Below are 17,459 nucleotides of genomic sequence, written 5' to 3' on the forward strand. Positions count from 1 at the left end.
GGAATGATGAAGGGCTTCTAACAGATGGGTAAACTATGCATGCAAGATGAAAGCTTACTATCATGACCGTATCACAGTTTTAATCTTAAAATTAGGGTTGTGATGACAATGTCAAAATCCACAAAGTGGGAGGAGCATCATCAATTATCAGCCTATTTTTGTGTGTGTGTGTGTGTGTGTGTGTGTGTGTATGTATATATATAATATATATATATATATATATTAACATATTCCATAGGTCTAGTACACACAGCTGCTAGTCATTTTTTTTGTTTGTTTTTTAGCAAAATGGGCTGCTACTCAGTGTCTTTAGGTTGAGTAACTCCTCAATTAATCATTTTTTCCCTCCTTTTCATCTTTGTTGTGAGGGGATTTCATAAAGAAGTGTATCAGAATAAACTTTTTGGTGCACCAAAAAATATAAATAAATAAATAAATAAATAAATAAATAAATAAATAAATAAATAAATAACATCTGCATTTTAATCTGGAAAAAAACAACAACAAAACATTTTGAAATCTTTAGAAACTAACGCTACTGAAAAATACTGCTTTTGAGGTGGTAGCACAGCTCACAGGACAACTCATTGCCGCATGTGTGAATGAAGTACAAGCAAGACTACAGTAGATAATTAGATAGCAGAGCCAGCCTCTTATGTTTTGTTCTGAGTTTTTTATTTGTTTACTCATTTGTTTACTCTAGAGAAGTACTCACAGAAATATTGCTAAAGCCGGCTAAAGGCTACAGAACACTGGACGAGAAGCTCGGTCACAGAAAAGCACTGATAAACATCACGTTCAAGCCCAATTTCATGTAACACTTATTTGTACAGATTTAATAGAATGAAACAACATAATTTAGTGAACTGAACTGAATAGCTGAGGTGAAAACAGGATATTACTCATCTTCAAGACTAAACTGACACCTTTCACTGTGTAAATTTCACTCACTACGGGGATTGGTGGTCTGGGTTCTAATACAGCATAGTAATCGTAAGAGGCTGAGTCTCTTGTCATGGTATTGTGACGCATCCAGTGCATTCTTTAAAAATGTAATATCAAATTTGAGCAAAATGCCAACCTTATCCAATACCAGGTGTCGGGCCGATATCAGAGGACAATGCTGGAGTGGGTATTTGATGGAAAGAAAGAATGAATGTGACTCAAACCTGTAACAAATCTGTTCTGAAATAGCGCTCTGTCACACTGTGATGAGATGTTCGCTGTGTAGGTCTTCCTGGGGGCTGGTAGAGTGTTTGTAGTTAAACTACTAAATGTAAATAAACATGCAATCAGATAACTGCGCAAACAAGTGTCGCCCTGGTGCGTATGATGAGCAGTAAGATATTCACTTCCACAGTGACTTTTGGGAAGATTATTGAATTATAAAAAATTTAATTGTTATTATCACTGTCATTTATCATTAAACACTGAACTGTTGCCTCCTTAACACTAGCACAGACCACCGATTCTGCCTAGACCCCAGTTTAAAGGAGTCTCCTTGTGAGTCACCACAGTAAATGAAGCCATCACCGTCTGATCTGAGCTCATTACACATTGTTGAGAGATTCAGGCTGGACCAGTAGACGGGGGGTGGGGGTGAAGGGGGGTGGGCTGTGTTGTGGTTTCACTGCACACTTCACTCAGACCAAACCAGGCAACGTCTGTGATCTCCCCACTCGTCTAGAATGAGAAGGTTGTCAGACAGACCCACACATCATCACAGAGAGCAAAGGAGTGGAAAAGTCCCCAACAATCTCTGATCAACCCCCTCCCCCCACTCCCCCTCCAGTCAAAGTCCAGTTAAAATGACACTCTGATGACTGGACCAGTCGGAGGAAGGAAGAAAGTTAACAGCAGTAATTACAGAGATCTTGACAGCAGAGTGATTACTCACTTTAGTCTGATATCCATCTCTGAATTTCTGTGTCTACCACATGCACACTAGCTCACACACACACGGCCGGATGCAAAAGTTTGAACATCTCCGGTCAAGTTGTTGTTGCTGACTAAGTGAAAGAGAGCAAACTTAAATATTGTATTTTTTCTGCACATTTTAGGGCACCGTTTCTATATATTTGCTGACTTTAACTTATTGGAGAAAAAGCTACTTTTGAACATTCAATTCAGCAAAATAAACAGTAATTGTGCTTTAAAAATCTAAAGAAGTGTGTTCTCTGCGGAGGATGTTTTCACTTATTTTCATGTAGAAAATCAACAAAACATGTAATTTGACCAAAAGAGCTCAAACTTTTGCATACAACTGTAACTAAGCTGGTTTTCTCAATTAGAACCAGCTGCAAGTCAAAGGTTTGGATGAGACACTTAAAACAAAACTTATGTATAAATAAATAAATAAATCTTCAGTTTTGGGGCGACACTGTGTCATTGATGCTGCTAATTAAACTGCCTGCCCACTGCCGTTTTATCACTTAATCAATCGTTAGACTGAATTAAGCATTTTCAGAGCACACATGTTTGAGTATAATACATCAAAATCTTTTGCACATCTTTTCAGGTGTCCATTATTATGCCATTACTAAGCCTCATCAAACCAATAGCTAGTAATTAACTAAACTGCCAGTAACTGCTAATTAACTGGCTGTCTATTTTTACATTATTTACGCAACATCTTGGTTGAAGTAAGGATTTTTTTGTACTTGATCCACAACCACACTCTGAGCCACTTTGTGCCTTTAGCTGCCCCCTTTCCTTACCCTAGGCAGCCCACCGCTTCACTTTACATCACATGTGTCAGGCTCCAGTGCCAAAATACTGTAGGCTTCAGCACACTGCTTCACACACTTGATCCAGCTCATCAGCTAATTAGCGAGGCCTTCATCAACTGAATTCAGATTGTCAGATGAGTGTAAATGATGATTTCCACAGCACTTTGGCCTGGAAGGTCACCTGTTTGACATGCCTGCTTTATATCATGGTCAATTAATATTGTCAACAAGCTCTAAAAGTAATGTGAGGACAGTGAACTTAGTGTCTGCAGAGCTAGCAGTGACTTGTAAAAGCTTTTTAATGTTCATGCTGTTAACGTAAGTAAATTACAGTGGCAGCCTGTGTTGTGCCCTTGTAAAACAAACTCCTTTGGCTTGGGACCAGCTTCTCAAACCCTGCTTTAGTGAGTGCACTAAGAAAGCTCACAGCAGTTAAAGTAAGTCCATCACATAGTGGGCTTCCAGGCTTATTACAAGTATCATGCTAATTGCGATTCACCCACTACTTTCCATCATGAAAAAACCCAAAAGGAAGTTGGATAGTAAATAAAAAAAAAGGACTGCACAATCTGAAACCTCAGCATGTTAACAGATCATTAATCTTCAGTGTGCTAAGTCCTTATGATCCTCTGCCCACTCCTCCTCTCTGTGCAGTCGTCTAGTGTGTCAGAAGTGCATCAAATGACACGGATTTACAATTGGGGTAACAGAAGAGAACATCTGCAACCACTTGTGCTTGTGGCACATACTCACACAGATGACCCAGTGTAATCTTGGAGCCAAAACATCACAATGCCTTGTTTGTGTGTGATCCACGGCCCCCCTCCAACACCCCTGCCAGTGTTATGCACGATTGGCGACAGACTGTCTATGCTGACTAACAAATCTTTTGAATCAAGCCTCGAGCTGGACTCGCAGCTGTCATTTCTGTCCTTTTTGGGGACAGCGACTTGAGTTCTGGCGAAACGCTGTTGCGTCGTAAATTCCCACAAAACTGAGCCAAAGCTGAAGATGAGTTGCAAACAATCATCCACGCTCAAACTCAAGTCGTTTATGAGTCCATGCACCCTCGTTTGGATGGAAAGAGAAGGCGGGTCTGGGTCATCTGTCAGACTGGGTCACAGTTGTTCCCTAAGCACCGAGCAGGCCTACATCTGAAACAGTGGCAACTGTCAGCCATACACGTACACGTGACATGTCAGTCATGCCACTACAGATGTAGCTCTTGCATACAAAACATTTGTCCATATGGGAGAGTAATTATCCATTAAATTGTGCACAAGAAGTGGGTTCTCTGTAGAGCATATGTTCACTAAATTTTGTAAAGAAAAAAAAACTCAACAAAATGCCATTTGACTTGGGGCGCACAAACTGCTGCATTCCACTGTATAATGTCTGCTTGTTTGGGAATTGATGGAATACCAAGTATGGCTGATTTTGTTTCGAGTTTTGGCACTTGGGACATTAATAATAAAAAACTACATGCTTATTAGGTACCAAACCAAGAAGAACATTTAAAAAAAAAAAAAAAATATTCCTCTGCAATCTAACCCATCCGTGCAGTGAAACACCACATACACACTAGTGAAGACACACACTAGGGGCAGTGAGCAGACTTGCCCGGAGCAGTGTGCAGCTCTAGCCGCAGAGCAGTTGGGGGTAGGTGCCTTGCTCAAGGGCACCTCAGTCATGTACCGTCGGCTCAGGGGATTGTACCAGCGACCTTCTGGTCGAAAGGCTGGTTCCCTAACCTCCACTGGATATTTATGTATATTTGAAAATATCCATCCATCCATCCATCCATCCATCCATCCATCCATCCATCCATCCATCCATCCATCCATCCATCCATCCATCCATCCATCCATCCATCCATCCATCCATCCTCTTCTGCTTCTCCGGGGTTCGGGTCGTGGGGGCAGCATCCTAAGCAATGAGGCCCAGACCTCCCTTTCCTCAGCCACTTCCACTAGCTCTCCGGGGGGATTCCGAGGCGCTCCCAGGCCAGCTGGGCAATATAGTCACGCCAGCGTGGATTTGAGTTTTTCATAGTTTTTCATCTCTATTGAGAAGGAGGCATTAGCAAAGGAGTAAGACAGCTTTTCCAGATTAGCTAACGACTATAATGTTAAATGGTGGGAGGAACCGTTATCATCTCTCCTCACTTAATTAAGTACCAGCTTGCTGAAGTATCACTAGTAGCCATTAAAGTGTATTGCAAATAAAGCTATTTAACCTCAAATGAAAGCAAATCTACCACATTCTGTAGCTACTGTTGACTCTGGCACTTGTTCTGCTTGGACCAGAAGCATAACTACCTGTTATAGAAATTGACAAAAGTGGCAAGCTGGAAATGTGAAAAGGGTCCAATATGAACAAACAAAAGGCCTTGTCGACTTGGAAGCAACACTGAGGATTTGGACCTTCGAACGACATTCAGCAGGCAGCTCCTGCAGTGCTTTCCATGTTCATGACTGATGTGGAGATTACATCATCTAATTGTGGCCAGGTTTGGATTTACAGTAGTCTAAAATGGCTTATATTGCAGCTGTAATTCAAAGGGTGGGTCTAAATTAGGAGTTTCTAAAACCGTGGAAGAGAAACACTGGCTTGAATAAAATCAGGGGCTGACGATCATTCATTTCCTCTTCTGTCAGATACAAATGACGCACAATATGAGCAGTATTGCAAATCAAATTTTCTCTATACTGTATCATTTCATCACACACTTGCATTAATGACGTTAAAGTAAAAGGGAAAAAAACAGCATTCTATATTCATCAGTGAGGTCCTGCCAGTTGCTCTTATGACAAAAAAAAAAGAAAAAAAAAAAAAAGAAAATCACAAATAACATGTATTAAAGGCCAATAACATTTTGATTGCTTTCAAATTGCAGACTACTCAGTCGTGTCTCCCTCAGTCTTTTTTTCCTTCTCTGTCTGTCACTCATAGTGGTTAGTGAACTCTGCAGAGACCACTGGACAACAGTGCATTTTCATCCACTTTATCGTTCCAGCATAAACCCAGCCACTGCTGGCCAAAGGTGCTCAGACATACCAAGAGGAAAAAAAAACAAAACAAAACAAAAAAAATTTGCCCAGTTCCACAACAGACCACAAAACCCTAGACACAACCCAGATGGTCCCTCATATATGGTAACAGGGAGCACTGACTCCTGGGAGAACTGAATATAAAGTGGTGTCCGGATCAAGCGGCTAGACGGCCGGGTCCAGCATGACGGACGACTCCCAACGCAGTCTCCTGCTGTCTGGCACAGCACTGAGATCTGCTCGCTGTTAGCAGCTCCTGATGAAAGAGACACTAAAGCTGCTGTAGCATCTGAGGGAAAGCAGGACCTCAGAGGGAAAAAAAAGGCTTCTGAAGGACGAATGAGCTATTCTTTGAAGACCTTTGTAACCCATCACAGGCTTTGTGGCTATTTTAAGAAATACTAGATATTCGTACGGGTTTCATTTCTTGAAAGCTTGCATACCCAACAAAATCAACTTAATCTCTGCTCTCCATCACAACAGCTGCTCCACACTTGCTGAAGGTCTGAACATACATTACTTTCATAGGTTAGAGCTTAATTAACAAATGTAGACTCTACAGCTATTCTTGACCACATTGGATGTCCATACAGACACAGAACAAGGCCACATCTGGTTAAGGTGTGTTGAGTGAATGTGCACAAAAATTCTGATTACATGAATGTAATCCCAGTTTTTTCCCCCCAGGTTTACAGGCTGAACAAGTGTATTTGCTACAAAGCCCCATCAATATGGATTAACATGGCTGTTATTGTCCTTATTAACCTTCAAAGACCCACCAGGCTACCATTCTTTAGTCCTCACACTCAACCAAAAGTGGTTCTTCCAGGATCCCTTGGTAACACTTTGACACATGACATTATGACATATGACAACATGAAACTTATATCAGATGTTCTATGCAATGACAGATTTTGTTCAGTAATATAAGGCATGGTTATGCAAGGTTCAAGTAAAGCATTACATGTTCTTCAAAAGCAATGGTTATATACAGCACTGTGATGACTCAAAGAACCATTTGAAAAGGTTCTTCACAAGGTTAAATGATCTCTTCTTTAAAGAACCTTTGAAAAATTGTACTATTTAGCACTAAAAAGGGTAACCTTATTTTGCCCTATATATAACCCTTTTTTGCTAAGACTGAATCATACCTCAATCATTTCACACTGTTCTCCAAGCAAATACCATAAAAAAACCTTAGGAAGAAGACCAAATGACAAGATCAAGCAGTTAATATCAGTATTGGCCTAAATGTGAGGTCCGTACCTCATGGGTTGAGTGCGGAGTGCCGTTTTCAAGTCCTCCACCACTTTATTCCTCATCTCCATCTCCTCCTCATCAAAGGCGAAAAGTGTCTGCATCTGGAATAAACGGACATTCCAACTGTTAATCCTTTTTCTTTACTGCAGTTGAATTATTCCTCTTTAATAAGGTCCAGTGGGGAGATATAGATACAAAGCTGTGCAGAGCAAACCAAAAAAGGACGATAACATCTCCAAGCCGAGCTCACACTGCAGTAGACCTCATACGTTTATGCAGAATGGCCATTAGCATCGCAATAGCACATGATTCGCTTATTTTAAGCAAACAAACCCAAACACCCTGTTTAGGAATAAAAATGTCAAACAGTAAAATAAAGAGAGTGCGTCTGACTGAGTCGCAGGGGTTTCCTCCTCCAAAAATAGTGCGCTTCTAAAATCTGTAAGCCAAGTAGTTACAATGAAAAAAGTGCACTGCAGTCATGCTTTACGTCTCCTTTGCCTAGCATCAACTATTGTTGTTCTCATAAGCTTTAGCACCAGGCTCCTGTCCAGCTTCTGTGCTGACTTTCTCCTTCCAATATGGGTTTACGCCAAGCAGAAATGATTCACAACTCTATGTTACAGCTACACTAAATCCTATTCAGGAAGGCTGTCTAATAACGTGCCTGCTTTACCGTTTAAAAAAAAAAAAAAAACGAAAGAAACTCTGCCAAGGTACCCAAAGTGAAGACTTATGTTGGCTGACTTGGTTGAAGGAAGTGCTGAGAGTCATGCTTGGTAGCCTGGTACTGTTTTTTAAAGAGCGACGTAGATCATGTTTATGGAAAAACAGCACCAGGGTCCTCTTATTCATGTACAACCAAATCCAGGCTCTGCTCTCGCCGTGGGGCTGCGCAGATGTTTCAGTCATAACATCCATCGGACAGGTCTGGCCTGGCCTTGTCCAGATGGCTCCCGGATCACTGGCAGGCCAGCAAAGCCCCTGGCTCTGCTCCCGAAACAGATGAGTGTTCTCAATGGCGGACAGTAGGATGTAGAAGTCCAGGGGGTAAAGGGAGGGTGGATTATCTGCTATACTGTAGGCTAAACGTGCACTCTTTAACCAGAGATGACTCTGTCTGATGACCCAGCGTGAAGATTTATGGTGTCAAAAGGTCAGGAATCCTACCTACTGAGGTTATTCTGATTAGGAACCAGCTCTACTATATCATTGCATTCATGAGGGCAGGAGTGCTTTAACAAAGTCAGCATTTCTGACCCTTTGAGAGGTTATCCATGCAACTAGTGATTTCAGCTACTGAGCTCAAGTTGCCAGCAATTGCATCAAGCTCTTCCACAATTGAGTTTTATGAAATAACTGGAATGTGCTTACATTCATGAACAAACCGAGGATATTAACAAGTGGCTGCTTGACTCGGTGCTTGCTGAGCACAGTTAAGCACTAAAAACAACTCTGCTTCATAGACTGCGTACATGCATGAATCTCCTGAAGAGTTATGGAGTATAGGGCATGCATCTGTGACTGAAGACCAGAGACTTGGACCTAATTTAAGAGGTTTCAGGCTTGGCCTGGGTTACCGTACTCTAAATTCTCTGCTCCACAGCAGCAATGCTTCGAAAATGATACAAATAAAACTGACATGAATGGATGGAAGAGTGCGGCCTCATCAGGCTTGACAGGGTGTTCTGCATGGCTTCAGGGAGCCGTGTATCCTTGCTTGGCCAAGCAGACACTGGGAAAATGAGCTCATTCAATAATTCAGCTACCAGAGCTATCCCATGAGCACACTGTACAACTCCTCTCCAAGCCATGAAGTCATGGCCTAAACTCTCTACACTGCTGCACACTAAGCAGCTCCTGCTAGATCTGGGATCACTTATCGATTTATCAATAACAGTCATGAACTTAAAATCTACAATTTTTTTCTTCCATTTTGTAAGCAGGAATGTTCTGTGAGGTCCTGGTTTTGCTCCATTTAATCAAGCAGCAGTGACTTGCCCTGAGAGTGACACACCGGTGCGCTGATATATGGAGAAAACTACATCAAAACAGCACTTTTTTATTCTTAATTACAGTAAAAAAAGTTTAGTTCCCACAAGACAGCTGTGATTTTTATCTACCACATTTATACTTTTACTTTGACACACTTATTCCACACAAAGAAAAAAATGGATCCACTGAGCATTTTTTTTATCTGCAGTGAAGAGACAGCTACTTAAAAAAATAAATAAATAAAAATATTACTGGCTCTGAAGCTGAAGCTCTGCCTCAGTGCTGTGTGCACATGTGGAATACTGAGGTTCTACTTCAGCTCAGAGCTCCACGCATTAAAGAGCAAATAAAGCATGACCTGATGTGAAAGTCATGATGTGAGAGATCCAATTATAATATGTATATTTTCAAAATTTGCCTTCTGATTTAATGCTTTTTTGTTTTGTAAAACCTGAGCTCTGAGCTCCTCTGGCACAAATGTAAACCTAGATATACAGAAAGGTTACTGTAAAATATTTGTGATTTTAAATAATGAAAATATCCATATTTATCAAAACTATTGCCCCCAAATGACCAACTTTACAAAACTCTACAAAACTTACATTCTAGTCCCAATTCATGCAACATGTGGATTTCATCTAACATTACAGCACATCTGTATCTCTGAGTGTATGTGTACAGTACAATGCTGAACTGCCTTACAGTTCCAATGGATGTTATCCAGCCCTGCTTTACTTTAGGGACTTATTACAGGCCCTTACTTTCAAGTTTTGCACTGAATTTTGCAGATTTCTTTTGTGTGCGGCTTACTTTGGAGGAGCACTGTACACAGCACCTCACTCTACAGAGAGGATCAATAAATCTATAAATCATAAACACTCTGCAACAATCTAAAGTAGCTCCATCAAGTAAAATGTACTTTCCCCCCGAAATACAAAGCCAAATGGTTCCCATCATTGAGACTGGATGCTCGTTCCACTTACGTACAAAGCAAACATGCTCACAGCACAAAAGCCTCCAGCATTGATTGCTTTTATTGATCATCTATGCAACAGAAGAAAGTACAGAGAAATTAAACTGAAATTAAACTAAAGTGAAAGTAAACTGAGGGAAAATAATTAAATAAATAAACAAAACAAACGTAGGGCCAGTTTTGAGAGCTACAGAACCAGGCTAGAAGAACCACATTTGGGTCCCTCAAGAACCATGAAAAAGCTGTATGTCAGATGAACCTTTCAAAAGTTTAAAGAACATTTCACATAATATGAAACGTTGAAAGTTCCTCCTAGAACTTTTACATTATGTGCAGCCTCTTTAAACTTTAAATAAAGGTTCTTTTTACTTACATTCACAAAAATGGTTCTCTAAACAACCATCCATTGAAAGGTTCTTTGAGCCAAAATATCACAGTTGTCGGGGAAAAAAAACCCTCCAATTCTGTCATTACTCCTGACTTTTAAGTGATACTTTTTTTTGATCCCACAACCGGGGAAATTCCACCTCCGCATTTAACCCATCCGTGAAGTGAAACACCACATACACACTAGTGAACACACACACACTAGGGGGCAGTGAGCACACTTGCCCGGAGCGGTGGGCAGCCTTATCCACGGCGCCCGGGGAGCAGTTGGGGGTTAGGTGTCTTGCTCAAGGACACCTCAGTCATGAACTATTGGCCCTGGGGATTGAACCGGCAACCTTCCGGTCACAGGGCCAGATCCCTAACCTCCAGCCCACGACTGCCCCCCATACACTGGGCGAAACCTGAATAATGGATGGAGCATTAAAAAAAATGTCCAAAATCACTTTATTAGAATAAAACCTTGTGATATTAACTGAATTAACTTGCATTAAAAGTTAAGAATTAGTTTTCCTTCTTCTGTAAAACGTCTGTTCCAACAACGATGATAAACAAAGTAAAAAGTAGTGTTTTAACAGATTAATTAAATGTTTGCTTTGTTTTGGTGGTGTGTGATGTCAGGACTAGTGGGTGAAAGTAACTTAGTGCGGCTGTGGGCAGCTTATTTTACACGGATCTTAATTTGGTTGGGTGCTTTATTAAAGACAACAAATCAAAATGTGCTAGAACTGACTTTAGTAACACTACTTTTCACGCCAGCATTTAAGAAATAAAGGACAATATATCATCTCGTCTTTGTGTTTGGCAGCCTTAGACATACACTTGCAGTATGAAAACTGCAGACTGCAAAATTTTATGAGGCAAAAAGGCATAAGATCTGTGTGAGCCTCATCTTTAGCATCCTCCACAGCCTTTCTGTAATGTAATGTTTTCTCCACAACAATCAGTAACATGTTGAATGTTATCACTGGTTGTGTTATTCCACCACTGTATTGGTCTGAGGATAATGCTTAATCTAGCAAATTTTTAATCTAGCAAAAGTAAAAGGAACATTGTAATAGTAATGACCAGCTACTATATGTGCACTACAGCCTTGTGAACCCAAAGCTCCACTGGGATTCTGTCCCAAAAACAGGCTAATAAACAAAAACATCTGCAAAAATAGTCGAGACCTGGAAAAAGCATGTGTTGCTAAGGGTATCCTGCATCTGCAAGTCAAATTGAAAAATAAATAAATAAAACAATGCTGTAAAAATATAATGGTGATTGCTTTTTGGCCATCCATCCATCCTCCATCCTCAACGACACGCCTAAATGGCATTCCAGTACTCTGAACCCTGCAGACTGAAAAGATATGCTAATGCTGAAATAGTCTGGCTGGTTGGTCTACGAGCAGCATGGAAAATTGACCTCAAGGAATTTTAATGCCCAATAGCACGTCAGAAGCACTCCACTCTCGTGTTGTGTCCAGAAGTGAATGAAATCAAATTGATACTCGACTATACAGCAAGAACAGTCAAAACAGAACCTTGTGCTTTTTTCACTGTTTTTCATTGTTGAGCTGCTGGTGTGCTGTCTGGTTTTGATCATCAAAATCGGAGCAGACCGAGTGTCTCCAGAGGAGGGGCAGGGGTCAGAGATGACTGAAACTGATCTCCAAGTCACTCATATTGAACTCCGATTCTTTCATTTGGAGAAAGATGCAATGGATCTATTATTAACATGATATTCAAACAGCGACTCCAGAGTGCTGAAAAGGAAGGATTGTGTAGCCTGCGTGTTCTTTTGAGCTGTGAGATGTACTTTGAGTATTTCTAGCACACAAAAGTGCTCTTCTCCCAGAGCCAAAGTCAACTGCGCTCTGACGCATGAGTAACTGCTGTGAGTCATCAGTCAAGGTGCAAACGTTAAAGCGCCAACACAACGTTTTAGGGAGTTTGTGAGAACAGTAGGGTGTGAAATCAAACAGAGGAAGAAAGAGAGCTAGAAAGTCGGAGGTTACACATGTTCCAAACTAAAAGTAAACATGGAAGGTAGAAAGTCAGGCCCAACTGATATATTAGATGTTCGATAAAATCGATCAATTTCAAGGTTCCATATGTTTACAGGTGTCAGCAAAAAAACCTGCAACAAAATTGAAGTTGTTTGCTTTATAGTATAAGGGAATTAACCTCTAATCTGATGAAAATGACTAATTTTAAAGAATTTCATTTTAGAGACTGTTTACCTTACCGGGAAGCTCCAGCCCAGCACTATAATATTGTATATGATGTTATATAAAAAGTGAGTTTCTTCTGTTTGTTTGGATTTTGCCTGATTATACCTAATGAAACACTCAGAATCTTTGCAACCTTACAAAGTTACAACTTTGTGACGTATTTTGCTACGACCTGAATTGTCCACTGTTTATTCAAAATACGTCAAAACTGCAGCAGCAAAAATAGGCATTGAATACATAATAAAAAAATCATTTTAAATAAAAATGTTTTTTTAAAACTGCTGAAAGCCATATTTGATACATCATAGCTGACAACTGACAGCCATATTAAATCAGTACAGCATGTTTTATAAAACCATTTAGTTTTTGATCATATTAAATCATATCAGCCAGTATTACCAGGTATTGGAACTTTTAGTTCTTTAAAAACTTTTTTTATTGATGACAATTTAACCAGAAAGACAGAAGCAGATTTTAAAAGCAGTCACTTACAGCAGCCATGGAGTTGATGCGGTCTATATAGTAGTCGGGCCAGCTGGTGGCGAGCTTGTTGGGATCCTCTTGTTCCTAAATGAAGATGGAAAACAAAACTGCATAAGTACAACACAGAACACGAGGAGTTCAGCACTGGAAAATCTCACGCCTTAAATGGCCCATATGCTAAATTTTTGAGGTCCACTTATAACATGTGTGGTTTTATGTACCACACAAAGTCATAATTCATGTTTCCATGACCATATTCCAACCCCTCTTCATCCTTTACAATTAAACAGGCTGTTTTTGCTCCTGTGCATTTAAGACTAATATATGTACATGAGCTTTGGTCTGATTGACGTCAACACTTTTATAACTTCACTGTGAGTGGGTGGAGCCAAACAAGACTGAATATGTGGATGTAACTGGACTTCACAAAAACCTGGTTTCCAAATATGGACTGTATGGACTGTGAAGTGAACAGTACATGTTTACATATTACATCAAACTCTTATTTTAAAAAGTGCAGAAAAGTTTCCATGACATGGAGCGTTTAAGGCTTCAGAAAAACCACAGAGAGCACATACGCATCAATGTGGGCTTCAAATCTTTCATTAAGCAAATGAAAAAGCCACAGCAGCAGCATAATTGATACCGCTGCCTACATCTGAATGTCATACATATGCATGGGAAGCTGCAGCGTATTAAATATGCAAGGACTTCCATGTCCCGCGGAAAACTCCAGCAGACTAGAGTCTACACACAGACTGGAGTAACCGTAGGCTGGTGGATTGTTGTTGTTCTGCTTGGGGGAATGTCCTCTTTACACAAGGAGAAAACGAATGAGGGAATTTATTGCATTCCTCCACATCTGTGTGGGAAAACAGAAGCTGATTGTCAAGTCCTTTCAGAAGCACTTTAAGCAAGATGAAAACTGAAAGCAAGACTTTTCTATGCAATGTACTTTTAATGATATTCATCAAAATCAACTGTCAGTCAGCACAGAGAAATGTGACCAAAAAAAAAAAAAAAAAAAGTATAACATTTTGATTCTAAATCAGTCAGTTCTTGTTCTGAAACCTGATTGGCTGAGCCACCTTCTCTGTCATCATGAAACACACAATATGGCTGTACACATCAATCCTGTTTAAATGCACCAAATTATTAAGCTGTTCACTAGAAAAAGGGGCTGCATATTAAATATGTTTTTGTGGGCTGATGCGATTGTTTTCAATGGGAGGGATGCGCTTTGCTCGCTGTGTGCATGCTTGTGCAGAGCACTTCAGACTCGTTGAGCTGAAAAAAGTCCAACTCAAGTGTTCAAGTAGCCTAGGTCATGTTTTTTTCCCCCTCCAGTCCTGATTATTTAGATTCAAGGTAAGGTGGGGCTTCAGTGGGCACTGTAATGGAGGACAGGTTAGGGCTGAGGTCATTCATGGATTGAAATCATGACAAACAAAAGCAGCTTTTTAATTTGTTCAGCTTGTTTTCATTGTTCGCTAGTTCGTAATAGTATGAATATATTAATTGCAACATATAGCTTGCTAGCACAGCTGACTGCTCTTGTTGCTTAACAACAGTAATGTAGCCAGAAAAAAAACAACCTCCCCCTTAACTCTGCTGCTTGCTAACCAGAGCCCACTCTTAGTAAACTATAATGCTTGGGAAAAGACAAGTGTATTGAGATTATTACTGTGATGCTAGAATTCCTATACTAAACACTGCTGTAGTTTAGCACAGTGGTTCTCGAACTGGGGCTGCAGAGAGGCGCTAAGTGGGAAGTTGTGAGCTTGTTTTCAGTTGCTTACATCTTTTTCAGCTCTTAAAAAGTGCTACTTGTCTAAAAATGTAAATAAATATTATTAAACATTCGTAAAAAGGCCCATACCCTGGAATCTTGTGTTCACATTCAATGTAGAATATATATATTCTACACACACTGCTCAAAAAAAATAAAGGGAACACTCAAATAACACATCCTAGATCTGAATGAATGAAATATTCTCTTGGAATACTTTGTTCTGTACAAAGTTGAAATGTACTAAAAACAAAATCACACAAAAATCATCAATGGAAATCTAATGTATTAACCAATGGAGGCCTGGATTTGGAGTCACACACAAAATTAAAGTGGAAAAACACATGACAGGCTGATCCAACTTTGATGTAATGTCCTTAAAACAAGTCAAAATGAGGCTCAGTATTGTGTGTGGCCTCCACGTGCCTGTATGACCTCCCTACAACGCCTGGGCATGCTCCTGATGAGGTGGCAGATGGTCTCCTGAGGGATCTCCTCCCAGACCTGGACTACAGCATCTGCCAACTCCTGGACAGTCTGTTGTGCAACGTGGATGGTGGATGGAGCGAGACATGATGTCCCAGATGTGCTCAATCGGATTCAGGTCTGGGGAACGGGCGGGCCAGTCCATAGCTTCAATGCCTTTATCTTGCAGGAACTGCTGACACACTCCAGCCACATGAGGTCTAGCATTGTCCTGCATTAGGAGGAACCCAGGGCCAACTGCACCAGCATATGGTCTCACAAGGGGTCTGAGGATCTCCTCTCGGTACCTAATGGCAGTCAGGCTACCTCTGGCGAGCACATCTCCAGACTCTGTCACGTCTGTCACATGTGCTCAGTGTGAACCTGCTTTCATCTGTGAAGAGCACAGGGTGCCAGTGGCTAATTTGCCAATCCTTGTGTTCTCTGGCAAAAAGCGTCCTGCACGGTGTTGGGCTGTGAGCAAAACCCCCATCTGTGGACGTCGGGCCCTCATACCATCCTCATGGAGTCGGTTTCTAACCGTTTATGCAGACACATGCACATTTGTGGAGGTCATTTTGCAGGGCTCTGGCAGTGCTCCTCCTGTTCCTCCTTGCAAAAAGGCGGAGGTAGCGGTCCTGCTGCTGGGTTGTTGCCCTCCTACGGCCTCCTCCACGTCTCCTGGTAGCGCCTCTAGCCTCTGGACACTACGCTGACAGACACAGCAAACCTTCTTGCCACAGCTCCCATTGATGTGCCATCCTGGATGAGCTGCACTACCTGAGCCACTTGTGTGGGTTGTAGAGTCCGTCTCATGCTACCACGAGTGTGAAAGCACCACCAACATTCAAAAGTGACTAAAACATCAGCCAGAAAGCAGAAAGGTACTGAGAAGTGGTCTGTGGTCCCCACCTGCAGAACCACTCCTTTATTGAATGTGTCTTGCTAATCGCCAATGATTTCCACCTGTTGTCTATTCCATTTGCACAACAGCAGTGAAATTGATTGTCAATCAGTGTTGCTTCCTAAGTGGACAGTTTGATTTCACAGAAGTTTGATTTACTTGGAGTTATATTGTGTTGTTTAAGTGTTCCCTTTATTTTTTTGAGCAGTGTATATTATATTATATTATATTATAATTATAATTTTATATATATATATATATATATATATATATATATATATACACACACACACACACACACACACACACACACATACCCTACAGCAGTTTAGCCTCACCCTTTGAAGAGAAGTTTGGAAACAGTGTTAGGAAAAATTATTTTGGAACATAAAACTACATGGAAAATGACAAAGTACCAAAAAAAGTAGAATACGGGGCGTGTGCAGACACAGACCTGCTAGTTTAGCAAAATGTATTTTGATGCAGTTTATTGGACAGGAACAAGTCACTTGAGGCCTTTCATTACAGTAATTTTATCACAGTTAAGGGGTGTCGTTGTGCATGATGTGAAATGGGTAAAATCACTGTTATATACAGCATCTCTTGGCTTATTACTTTATCCCACCTTTAAGATTTCATTTCTTTTGCTAGATTATGCCCTTAGCTGGAGCTGCAGCATTGTAAATCGTCCCATCTATGCTTCTAATTATCATAATTTGTCTTTATCTCATCACTTCTATCTGGTCCCAGCTGGGGTATAGAGCGCCTTTAGTCCATCATGACTCCCTTAGGGAGCAGCTCACAGATCTAATGGCACATGTTCTCCCCAGCGAGCCAACAGCAGGCAGGCCATGTGGAGATCACTCTGTTTATCATCAAACAGGAATATTACTCAAGCCGTTTGGAAAATGGATCACAACGTAATGGCCTTGAGCATTAAGGACGCCTTAAAGTGGGGATGATCCAAATTCCTTGTTTTGAAGTCTCCATGCATGCCAATCTGTGTTTAATGTGCAAACTATAGAGTTCCATCACCAAACATCAAACATCGTTAGAGTCTGTGGATGTGGATCATACCTAAGTCTAAAGCTTCTGTGGAAAATCAGCACCAGAAAACTGGTTTCTGTTAACCACAATTAGCTTCTTTAATGTGGTTGCCTTTGGCAATATTTGGCAAATGTTGTAGATTTTTTTTTCAAAGACAGC

General features: G+C 40.7%; 1 protein-coding gene across 5 annotated transcripts in view; it reads right to left on the bottom strand.

The window, feature by feature from the left end:
- The window catches only part of daam2 (dishevelled associated activator of morphogenesis 2), a 139,712-nt gene that overhangs the window by 46,486 nt on the left and 75,767 nt on the right, over window positions 1-17,459 (bottom strand). For all 5 annotated transcript variants that reach the window (XM_037542210.1, XM_037542209.1, XM_017690751.2 and 2 more), the window contains 2 exons: window positions 13,105-13,179; window positions 7,046-7,140 (listed from right to left, as the gene is read on the bottom strand). In XM_037542210.1, coding sequence (XP_037398107.1) covers window positions 7,046-7,140; window positions 13,105-13,179 — 170 coding nt within the window. The remainder of the gene's footprint in view (window positions 1-7,045; window positions 7,141-13,104; window positions 13,180-17,459) is intronic.

Source organism: Pygocentrus nattereri, chromosome 10 (genome assembly GCF_015220715.1).
Source record: "Pygocentrus nattereri isolate fPygNat1 chromosome 10, fPygNat1.pri, whole genome shotgun sequence".
NCBI classification, from domain to species: Eukaryota; Metazoa; Chordata; class Actinopteri; order Characiformes; family Serrasalmidae; genus Pygocentrus; species Pygocentrus nattereri.